The following is an 11,134-nucleotide window of genomic DNA, read 5'->3' as shown; positions in this document are numbered from 1 at the left end:
TTACAAACTAAACGCTTCACCACATCCTTTACATTTATAGGGTTTCATTCACAATGCTCTCCGGGATGTTCACAAAGTCTGCAGTTGGGCTTCACAAATTTGCCACATACACATATGTGTGTGGGTGTTAATAGTTATATTTAAACATATTTATTTGGCCTTTCCCCCAGTATGTATCTCTTTAAGTCGGTAGGTCCTTTGTTTTTTTCATAACATTTTAAAAATTATTTTCCAGAGACAGAGAGAGACAGCATGAGTAAGGGAGGGTCAGAGAGAGAGGGAGACACAGTATCTGAAGCAGCTCCAGGCTCTGAGCCATCAGCACAGAGCCTGAAGCAGGGCCTCAACCCATAACCTGTGAGATCATGACCTGAGCTGAAGCCAGATGCTTAAGAGACTGAGCCACCCAGGCGACCCAGGTTAATGCAATTCAATTTTTGAAATACTTTCAGTGATTATTTTCAGTTTGGACTAGGTGACTTTTCAGAATTTCCAAATGCCCTTCCAGCGAAGATGTATGTTTAAAAACAGACTTTTGACATCTGCTTCTAAGGCACTGTTCTTCAAAGCGCTGATGTTAAGGGAGGGGTTTCCCCAGGTTTTCTGTCCTTAATCCCTTCTAGCAGTAGGATTCCATTACGGGTAACTGTCCCTGCTTGGTTACACCCCTCATGAACATACATTCTACATTTCACTACACCCCACCACCTTCCCCGTCATCCCTTCAGGATAAGTACTCGGGGCCACAGGGTCCACTGCTGCCAATACCACTGTACCAAATGACTCCTCTTTGTCGGTCTGCTAACAAGCCTCGGGATGACACAAAGATACAACTAAACGATACAAAAGAAGTCATCGCACTTACTACACTGACATGCATATATGTAAATATGCTAATGTGCCAAAGTAATACCCATGAGAGGACATCAGCAGACTGGAGAAACAGGAAGCGCCAGGACTTTGCTCCTCCAAGGAGACAAAAATAGACCAAGGGACCTTTCTAATAATTGCCTGACAAAGAAATCAAAAGAACCATCCTAAAGATGCTCATGGAGGAAGAAGAAAAATAGATAGTTAACTAAATGATAGCAGAAAAACTCTATTCATGACCAAAATGGAAACCCAAGGACACAGAACGTGTAACCAACAGTGAACAAAAAACAGGGAGACAAAGTATACAATTAGTGAATTTAAAAATACACTACAGGGTCAACAACAGACTTGATCAAGAAGAATGAATCATACAACCTAACGTATCCTTTTGTTCAAGGATCTACTAAGAATCAATGGACAGAGTCTAGCGACTCATAGGACACCAACAGATGACCCAATAACTGCATTAAGGGAACCTCTGAGGAAAGGGGCAGGGAAGGGGAAAACCATTGCTATGAAGAATGAAAGTCTTAAATGTGGAAAGAAGAGACAAATGCAGCAAGCTCAGTAAGTTCACAGTACAATCAACGTCAAGATGTGAACACAGTGACACAAGATGAACCTATCAAAACTCGCAGGTGAGAAGAGAAATTTGAACCAGCATGGCAAAAGCAACTCATCTCATGCAGAACTCCTGGGAGATTAGTAGTGGGATTCTCAGACCTTATGGGAAGAAGGGCACAAGCCAATGTATTCAAGTATTCAATATTCAAAACACATCCACTAAGAACTCGCTACCTGGCAAAACTGTTTTCCATGAATGTACAGATGGGACTTTCCCAAAAAAGTCCTCCATGTTTATAAGTAGACCTGTCCTACAAGAAATAGTAAAGGAGGCCCTTCTGGCTGAAATAACAGGACCTGAACAGTAAATGAAACCACATGAGAACATAAAGGCCTCTGCTAAATACAAACATTTATACAATTGGAGCACCTGGGTGACTCACTTGGTTAAGTGACCAACATTGGCTCAGGTCATGATCTCGAGGTCTCTGAGTTCGACTCCCACATTGGGTTCTGTGCTGATAGTCAGAGCCTGCAGTCTGCTTTGGATTCTGTGTCTCTGTCTCTGTCTCTCTCTCTCTCTCTTTCTCTGCATCTCCCCCATTTGCACTCTCTCTCTCTCACCAATAAAAACATAATAAGAAATTTTAAAAAATACACAATTATACAAACCTGTCATGTTGTAATGACAAAGCACAAGACTTTAACTTCTGCTACAATGAAAAATCAGGGCTGCTGGGGTGGCTTAGACTGTTAAGCATCAGACTTCAGCTCAGGTCATGATCTCACAGGTAAGAACTTTAGGCCCCACCACGGCTTCTCTGCTGTCACCACAGAGCCGGCTTCTGACCTGTGCACCCTTTCTCTCTGCCCCTTCCCTGCTGGATGTCTCTAAAGAAATAAATAAACAAATTTTTAATAAAAGAATGCAAATTCATTAAATTAGGTAATACAGAACATATTGAAAGACAGAATTTGTGATATGCGTAACAAAAGGTAGGAGCAGGGGTGGAGCTGGTAAGATAATTTTGTATTCAACACAAAGTATCAGTTTAAAATGGGCTTTGATACCTTTGAGAGGTTTTAAATAATATCTACGTAAACCACAAAGAAAATACTATAGAAGACAGAAAAGTTCATGAGAATGGTACCAAAGTATGTCATGGGTATAATAGCACGATTACAGATAAAAAACCTCAATTTGATACAGAAGTACAGAATTGTTCATTTATTTATTTGAGAGAGAGAAAGAGGGAGACAGCATGCACAACAGAGAGCCGTGGAAGGACAGAAGGAGAGGGAGAGAAAATCTCATGCAGGTTCCATTCTCAGCTCCAAGCCTGACACAGGGCTCAATCTCACTACCCCGAGGTCTTGACCTCAGCCAAAATCAAGACTCGGTACTTATCAGACCAAGTCCCCCAGGCACCCTGGAGGTACAGAATGTTGAAAAATTAATTTCAATTCAGAAGAGGAATTCTCTCAGGCAAGGAGACTATAAAGTCACCAATAAATACATGATGAAGTTAATGGTCTGTTATGATGACTCACCAAGACATGACTAGTGTATCATTATAACGATTCACCTAGACATGATAAATCATTCACTGACCAATAACTAAGGAAAGAAAGAAAAAAGATCAGTACCAAAATATGTATGTATATTTATGCAAAGAAATACATACACAATTTTACTGCTAAAGGGCATGCTGATTCACACTTGATGTAAACTCACAATGCCTTAACGTGTCCTAGATCAACACGGGCATCCTGTAACATAATATACAGGTACGTAAAACTACAACTAACGTGTGGAATGTTCCACACAAAAGAAAGCACATTATCATAGAATGCAGAATCAGAAGACGAAATTTACTCCCACAGTGACTACATAAAAGAGATTAATCCTTTCAAAGGAAACCTACCATAGAACTGTAATTTTCACTGTTACTATATACTCACGAATGAGGAGCATTGAATTGACCTTGTGTCTTCACTGACAGTAAAACAGGAAAGCTATTCATTAAAATGAAACAAAGTGCGCTACTGAAAAATTTTACAAATAAGCCATTAAAAGGCATTAAAAATGTACTATTTTCTAAATATATTCCTCATTTTACATAGAGTGCAAGGATATAATCGATGCTTTAGAACTAAGCTGCCTAAAAAAAACCCCTTTCCTTTCTAAATCAAAGAACATTGCCAAAGTGGCAAAATATCCTGAGAATCACCTTAGAAACTAATAAATATGCGGGATGAAATTCAGGCATACTGGGGACAGAAGAATTATGATTTTTTTCCTGAAGTAAAATCACATTTATGAACAATCCTTTTGTTATATATATCTAATTTTCCTAATTATCTACCTCACTTCCTTTTTTCTTAAAGTTTTATTTATTGCCGAGGGAGAGAGGTATCACTCACGCAATGGAGGGGTAAAGAGAGAGCGGACAGATGATCTACAGCAGGCTCCACGCAGACACCAGAGAGCCCCGTGGGAGGCACAAAGTCACCAATGTGAGATCACGAACTGAGCCCAAGTCCAATGCTCCATCGAATGAGCCACTCAGGCACCCCTCTATCTGATTTCTTATAAGACACGTACTCATGTCATATAGAACTTTGGATTTAAAACTATCAGAGGTGTGTCTCATCTACAACATATAAGAAAGTGACAGGAACTTCCTATTGTACAAGACAAAACGATTAAATGATGTAATTTCTATTTTAAAATAAGATAACCACTGAGACTTTATTTTTTTTTATTTTTTTTTCCCACTGAGACTTTATTATAGGCTGTGACTTCTAACTTCTAACTGTTCTAGGTCCCTTATGGCATTAATATGCAGAAATGCTAGGATACACAGAGGTACATTAAATTATTTCACCACTGAGCAACAGAACACAGAGATGAAATTTTAAATTGCAGTTAATATAAAGTCAAATGAAGTTCTTTTTTTTAATTTTTTTACTTTCTTTTATTTTGAGAGAGAGAGACAAAGAGTGAGCACGGGAGGAGCACAAAGAGAGGGAGACACAGAATGTGAAGCAGGCTCCAGGCTCTGGTCTGTCAGCTCAGAGCTGAAGCGGGGCTCCAATCCAAGAACCAGGAGATCACGACCTGAACAGAAGTTGGAAGCTTAACCGACTGAGCAACCCACGTGACCCAAGACAAATGACATTCTTATTTGAAACCAGAACACATGTGATCTCAGTCTCCAGTGTTCCCGGGATTTCTGCATCGAACTCCCATATGCCCACTAGTACAACGACACACTTGTCACAAGAAGCAAAACAGAATTTAGAAATGGCAGAGTTCCTCGAAATGCAGAGATACCCTCTGGGACTCTGAAAGCGATGGAGAAGCTCTCACATTATGGAGATCCTCAATGGGGGGGGGGGCGGGGGAGGCCCTGCAATTGAGCTGAAATACTGTCCTTGGAGAATGAAAGAACATGACAGGCCAGATAGCAGATGTCCTTCTGTGAGAGGGAAAGACATAAAACGGGACTTCACAAACGATTTTCCATTCAAGGACAGCTCCTTGAACTACACTTCAAGTTCCACCTTCCCCCTTCACACCTCACCTCGGTCGTCTGCTTCCTTCCCACCTACCTGGGTGTGAGGCTACCGTATCCTGTCTCTTCACATCCCGCAGCTCCTTCCCTTGCTCCAAAAAGATGACCAGGTCTGGTTTCGATACAAGGAGACCTGTTTATCAGAAAGAAGGAGTGTAATTATTGCTGGACATTCGACCTTTCAACCCAGCACTGTACTCAGTAGACCAGAGAGGACATGGGAGAATTCTAAAACATGACTTCCCAAACGCTGTTGCCGCAGAGGGAGCCTCTTCAGAACCTGCAGGAGGAGGTACAAATACTCCCATCATCACCTCCCTTCCAGGGACACTGATACAATAAGCAGGAAAACTGGAGTTTGAGATATGGGCAGTACCATCCTATGCCACTCAGCGTTTAGACTTCCTATGAATTTATAGAAATCATGGTGGCACCTGACAAAAAGGGAGGCTGAAGCTGAAAAGGAATCCTCATGAGGTATTTCCCTACATCTACAAATCCTGCAGCGATCCGGATTCCAGTCATGCAAAGAGGAAGCTGCCAAGAAAGAGTCTTCAAAGGACAGAACAAAACACCGAGTGTGGTTTGGGAAATCTGGAAGGAGTGATCCTCACCCAAGAAGAGGAGGTGCCCATAGGTCTCCAGTATCACATCCGCATATAGTTCCCGCTGTCTATGGTTCAGGCGTCCCCACTCTTCCTGAGAGAATTCTACAGCCACATCCTGGAAGGTCAGCTGTCCCTGCAATAAATGCCAGAGTGATCCAGTGGCCATTGGCAGTGTTCATAATGGTATCTACGATGAGAGAGGCAGTTACTGTCACCAGGCAGACTCCAAGAACTGACCTTCACTGCTTATCTGCTTGTACCCACTGTCCAGGGTCCCTCATTTTACTTAACCTCTTTTTTCTCTCTTAGCTTTTCCTTCTGGCAAACACCTTATGGACACAGTCTGCTGTGATGGACACAGAAAACATTCAATAAAATGTAAACCCAGCCCTTGGGCAGGCGCACTTTGAGCTTAGCCCCTGACTTATCCCTGTGCACATGGATGATGGAGCTGACTCATGCAGTGAGGACAGTTACCTTGCCCTCCTTGTAATATCAAACTGCACCCAAGGAGGAGCACAAACTTCGCTTACGAAAGAAACAAAGTATGTATAGAGGTGTCTCCTCAGACACATGTGCCCCCTTATGTCCAGTTCTACATAACATGACAAGGCTCCACTTTCTAAATATCCACTGAATCTGAAAGAAAAGGAAAACATCACACACACACACACACACACACACACACACACACACACACACACACCTGTGATCTGTGAGTCTCTCATTTAAATGGTTTCCTCCTGATCTCCTTATTGGCTGGAAATCAGTTTTCCTTTCTGATGTGGTGTTTCCTTTCTGTTCTGTGGTGACAACCTCCCTTGCTGTACTTTCATTTCGGGCTCTAAATAAATTCAGGATTTTCAGACACAAATATGTGTCAATCATGTGATTCTGGTTTTCATTTTCTGAAACTATAAAGCAGTACATGGAAGGGTATTTCTGTCACCAGAATGGGAGGTAAAATAAAACCTTCTTTGCCTTTTGTTCTCTTACATACTCTATCATGTTTTGCCGTTTTTCTCTCTACCTGGTGATGAGACTCTTTCAGAGGCAGAACTTCAAGGGGACACATGATTCTTTCTACTCAAGGAAATTCCCACGTTAGCAACTCTAAAGACATCTGCGTTAGCCTTTCCTAATTCCTACTAAATACTCACCCGACCAACCTTCACTCAGAGGTAGGAAAGTCTCTATGCCCTTATTCAGCAAAAAGAAGTTACAGAAGATGATACCTTCTATCTTTATTTTTTTATTTTTTTTTAATGTTTTATTTATTTTTGATACAGAGAGAGTCAGAGCATGAGAGGAGAAGAGTCCAGAAGCAGGCTCCAGGCTCTGAGCCAGCTGTCAGCACAGAGCCCGATGTGGGGCTCGAACCCACGAACGTGAGATCTGACCCGAGCCGAAGTCGGAGGCTTAACCGACTGAGCCACCCAGGCGCCCCACCTTCTATCTTTAACAACCTTATAAATGTTAAGATTCAAGGGGGAAATGACAAGGGACACAAAGTCAAGAGACATGCAGCTTTAATTAAATTTCCCTACACCTTGCAGCTCAATGATACACACCTGAGACATGCAAACATGCCCTTCCTCGAGGAACACATAGCTGCTCTAAGGCCTTAATGTTTATTATTTTTTTTAATTAAATCCTTCAGACAGGCAGAGTATGACATTCCTTATGCACTGGGCTGCTGGGTGGAAGAAAATTCTATTGAAGATACATTTCTTTTGCGTTTGTTCTCCTCATCAAAAACTATAAGCAAAAAGCAACTCTGACAAAAGGAATTTCCAGGTGAAATGTAATGGTTTCTCAACAGTGCTCAGTAAAACTAAGAGCTTTGGGAACAATGTGGGGGAAGATCACCGTCATAGGGGAGACATCTGGCAGACAGCACAGAGCCAATTCAAGTAGCGAACATGAACTATACTAAAGCAAGTTGCTATGACTGTCGAAGACACACCAAAGGACACATAATCAGTCGAGTGTTCTGCTCAATCAGATTATCAATCTAATGACGAGAATACAGTGAATCTATACAAAGTTCCATCACATATCATGTCAGTAGAGGCTGCTTTGAGGCAAAGAGGTTTGAGCAATGGATTGTAGAGGGGCCCACAGGGACCACCTGGCTGAACAGACGCAGGCCAGCAGGGGACCCCCCTCAAAATATCTACAGGCCCTAACTAACTAACTAACTAACTAACTAACTAACTAACAAAGAGCTACTTACAACCAGGCAGAATTAACAAATAAGGGCAAATTCCTTAAGTCGCCATACCTCCTCATCTTCCCCCTGCAAATTCAGCCCCAACTCACTGCCTCCGGGCAGCAGCCTCTCCTCTGCTCTCCTGCCCCCCACTCCCTTGAGGGTTCTTCAGAAATCTAGGGTCTAATTCTGCCACAGGTGAATTCTTTTCACCGCCCATGCCCTCGGCGTCCTCAGGATCATCAACCCGTATTTTCGAGCACCCATGTCAATGGGAGAAACGCCACATGGAGACACCTGTTTCCATGTCCTGTCATGTCTAGTATGTTTTAAACAGAGTATCTTTTTCCCATTTTACAAACAAAGACCACCACCCCCAACCCTGCTTTTTTAATGTTCCAAATTCTTCTCGGCCTCATATCCATCCTGTATATTTTTGCTGCAAAAAGGAACTTTTCTTATAGCACGAGGAGAGGACATGTTGCCACCGGGTGTCACAATGGGGATGTAAAGGGTGACTGGTCATATACGTGGCAGCTGGGAGAGAGAAAGGCAAAACGGGAGCCTCCAGAAGGACTCTCATATGCTTAAGAGGCTTCCTGAGATACGGGAGGCCTTGCATTTTTCACTTTCTTAATCGTGGTCTAAAGAGAAATACTGAAGAAGGATCGGTTCTCCTTGACTGAAATCCCAGAACCCTACCCCACCAGCAATCGGAATCCTGGACTCAACGCCTTCCTCTTTGGATCTGTCCTAAAGGGAATGTTTGCAATACATTCAGGACTTTATTTCAAAGTGACCAATGATGATGCCACAGTGAAAGCCTGGTGGAAAATGTAGAGAAATCCTGGTACATACAGGGGAGAAGAGCTCTAAAGACCTGACCTTGAATATCATTCCTGAGAAGGTCTGGAACTTAGGTGAAAACATGAGGCAGAAACATCACAAATATAGAAATCCAATTTGTGGTTTTGAAATCCACAGAAGTGGAGGGGGGAGGAGGACACGGACTCCGAGCTGGCACACCAGGCTTACCTGAGAGCTGTCCATTTCTTCTTCTGTCCACTCGTCCTGCAGATTTCGTTCTCAGGCGGAATGTGTGGAGAAATCACAGCTGCATCAGGAGAAAACGCCTTTAAAGGCACCAAGAGAACTTCTCACCAGAAACGTGCTCACTGGCCGGCAGGACTTTCAAATATAGAAAGGCCCAGCTTCCTAGTGTGCCGGAGTTGCACTCCAGTCGGTCCAGGGGTCTCTGAAAGATGGACGGTGACTGGGAGAGAGGGATGAGAGAACCATGAGATTGTTCTGATCACCAGGCAGGCATCTCTGCTCTGAGACTCAGCTTTATGTATGCTTAACGGTATGGGGAACAGCACAGAAGTGGCATATGCCTTGGATAATGATTTCTCATTGATATGTAAACATTTCGCAGAAGATAGATTTGTAGAAGATTCATGCATAATCTTGATCAACAGTCATTGACTTAAGAGACTTAGATGTTTATCATATGGGGAAAGAAGGTATCTTCAGACATTAAATACAGGACAATGTTCTTAGCATAGCAAAGGCACAAGTTAGTTCCCTGAGAGCATGTGTCCATAGCCTGTCTCCTTAACGGGGAGTATAAGGAAAATAGGATTCTCAGGAAGCACAATGTTTGCTCCCATAATCACAATAGAAGTTCCTACCAATAATTTCCTTCACAATGTGCAATCAGCATGTTGGGCCAGAATAAGGGGACAAGTCATTCCAGATACCAATCAACAAACTGCCTTGGTGGGGTCTCTGCACCAGCAAAAACATGGATTGGGCGTGGATATTCATCATCATTGACAGCAGGAGGCCTTGCAAACCTGCCTTAACCTCACAGGGAGTATTCTCAACCTGTGAGTTCATAATGGTGCCCAACAAATTTCACTTTTTTCTTTTTGCTTTCAATGGAACAACTTTTCTAAATAATCCTGTTTTCCTGTTTCATTTTCTCAAAATTCTCTTCCTTAAATTGCTTTAATTTTTTTTTCATTTTTTTACTTTATTTTGGAGATAGAGCATGAGCATAGAAGATGGTCAGAAGGAGGAATGGAGAGAGGGGGGACAAGAAGGAAGGGATGGGGAGAAAGAAGGGGAAGAAGAGAAAGACATAGACAGAGAGAGATTGATTGATTGATTCATTCATTCATTCCCAGGCAAGCTCCATGCCCGACACAGGGCCTGATCCCATGACCTGCGGATCATGATGTGAGCTGAAATCAAAGGTCACACGCCAAAAAATCCGAGCCATCCAGGGGCCCTTAAAAATTGTTCCATTGTATTATGTCCTATTGGATACATACAGAAGTTATAAAACAAAATAATTTTTGTGGGCTATTAATATGCTCTGAGGTCCAGAATACGTTTCTACAACCCCATTTACTAAATACAATCCTTGCATTTTACCCCCTGTATTAGTTTCCTAGGGCTGCTGTAACACAGTATAACCAACTGGGTGTCTTAAGACAAGAGAAATCCACCCTGTTGGAGATCTGAGGGCCAGAGATCAGAAATCAAGGTGTCAGCAGGGCCCGAATCCTCAGAGGCGGGGCAGAACCCTTCCCTGCCTCTTCCTAGCTCCCCCTGCTGGCTGGCAATCCTATCAGCCCCAGGACCTGAAGCTAGGACACTTCCATCCCTGCCTCTCTTATCAGGTGGTGTTCTCCATGGGGCCTCTGCATCCAGAGGACCTCAGTCACACTGGATGATGGGCCCATCCTACTGACCACACCTTAACTTGAGTCCTTCTGCAAGGGTCCTATTTCTAAATAAAGCCACACACGTTCCACAGGTCGAGAGGTTACGATGTCACCTCATCTTTCTGGGGGGACACAGTCTAACCCGTAACAACATGCTCTGCACTTTTCAAAGAGGGGCTAGAGCAGAAGGCGTTTTCTACATTTAAGGACTTTCCCAATATATAATGGTGATAAGGCAGGATACTGGAGGTTTTCTTTCCTCTCTGCAGGGTAACTCAGACCAAGGTGGATCGACAAGAGACCTGAGCACATGCGACACCCACTCCGGATCCTGGCCCTTCGTAGCCCAAGGCTTTTGGCGCTGAGCTGGGATGCTCACCGGGCCGCCACCAGCTCTGAGGCGAAACGCTGCAACGGACTCTCAAAGACATGCTTGGCACAGACACTCGGCTCTCCGGTGGCTGCTGCGTCATAGTCAAGCTAACATTTTGGATCGAGGGAACAAGGATGACTTTTCAAAAGTATATTACCGAACCTGGAAGAGGAATACGCTAGAAAAGCTGCCTT

The 11,134-nt window shown here is 43.2% G+C and overlaps 2 protein-coding genes across 2 annotated transcripts in view; both read right to left on the bottom strand.

The window, feature by feature from the left end:
* The window catches only part of LOC115296524 (zinc finger protein 91-like), an 80,479-nt gene that overhangs the window by 15,645 nt on the left and 53,700 nt on the right, over window positions 1–11,134 (bottom strand). The window contains exons 10-15 of the mRNA XM_029944976.1: window positions 10,891–11,078; window positions 8,997–9,108; window positions 8,871–8,949; window positions 7,908–7,977; window positions 5,630–5,756; window positions 5,053–5,148 (exon numbers count right to left, since the gene is read on the bottom strand). Coding sequence (XP_029800836.1) covers window positions 5,053–5,148; window positions 5,630–5,756; window positions 7,908–7,977; window positions 8,871–8,949; window positions 8,997–9,108; window positions 10,891–11,078 — 672 coding nt within the window. The remainder of the gene's footprint in view (window positions 1–5,052; window positions 5,149–5,629; window positions 5,757–7,907; window positions 7,978–8,870; window positions 8,950–8,996; window positions 9,109–10,890; window positions 11,079–11,134) is intronic.
* Window positions 1–11,134, bottom strand: part of LOC115295647 (zinc finger protein 665-like) — a 114,016-nt gene that overhangs the window by 49,200 nt on the left and 53,682 nt on the right. The window lies entirely within an intron of this gene.

Source organism: Suricata suricatta, chromosome 7, assembly GCF_006229205.1.
Source record: "Suricata suricatta isolate VVHF042 chromosome 7, meerkat_22Aug2017_6uvM2_HiC, whole genome shotgun sequence".
Taxonomy (NCBI): domain Eukaryota; kingdom Metazoa; phylum Chordata; class Mammalia; order Carnivora; family Herpestidae; genus Suricata; species Suricata suricatta.
The sequence above is the reverse complement of the archived record's forward strand: the minus strand, read 5'-3'. Positions and strand labels throughout refer to the sequence as shown.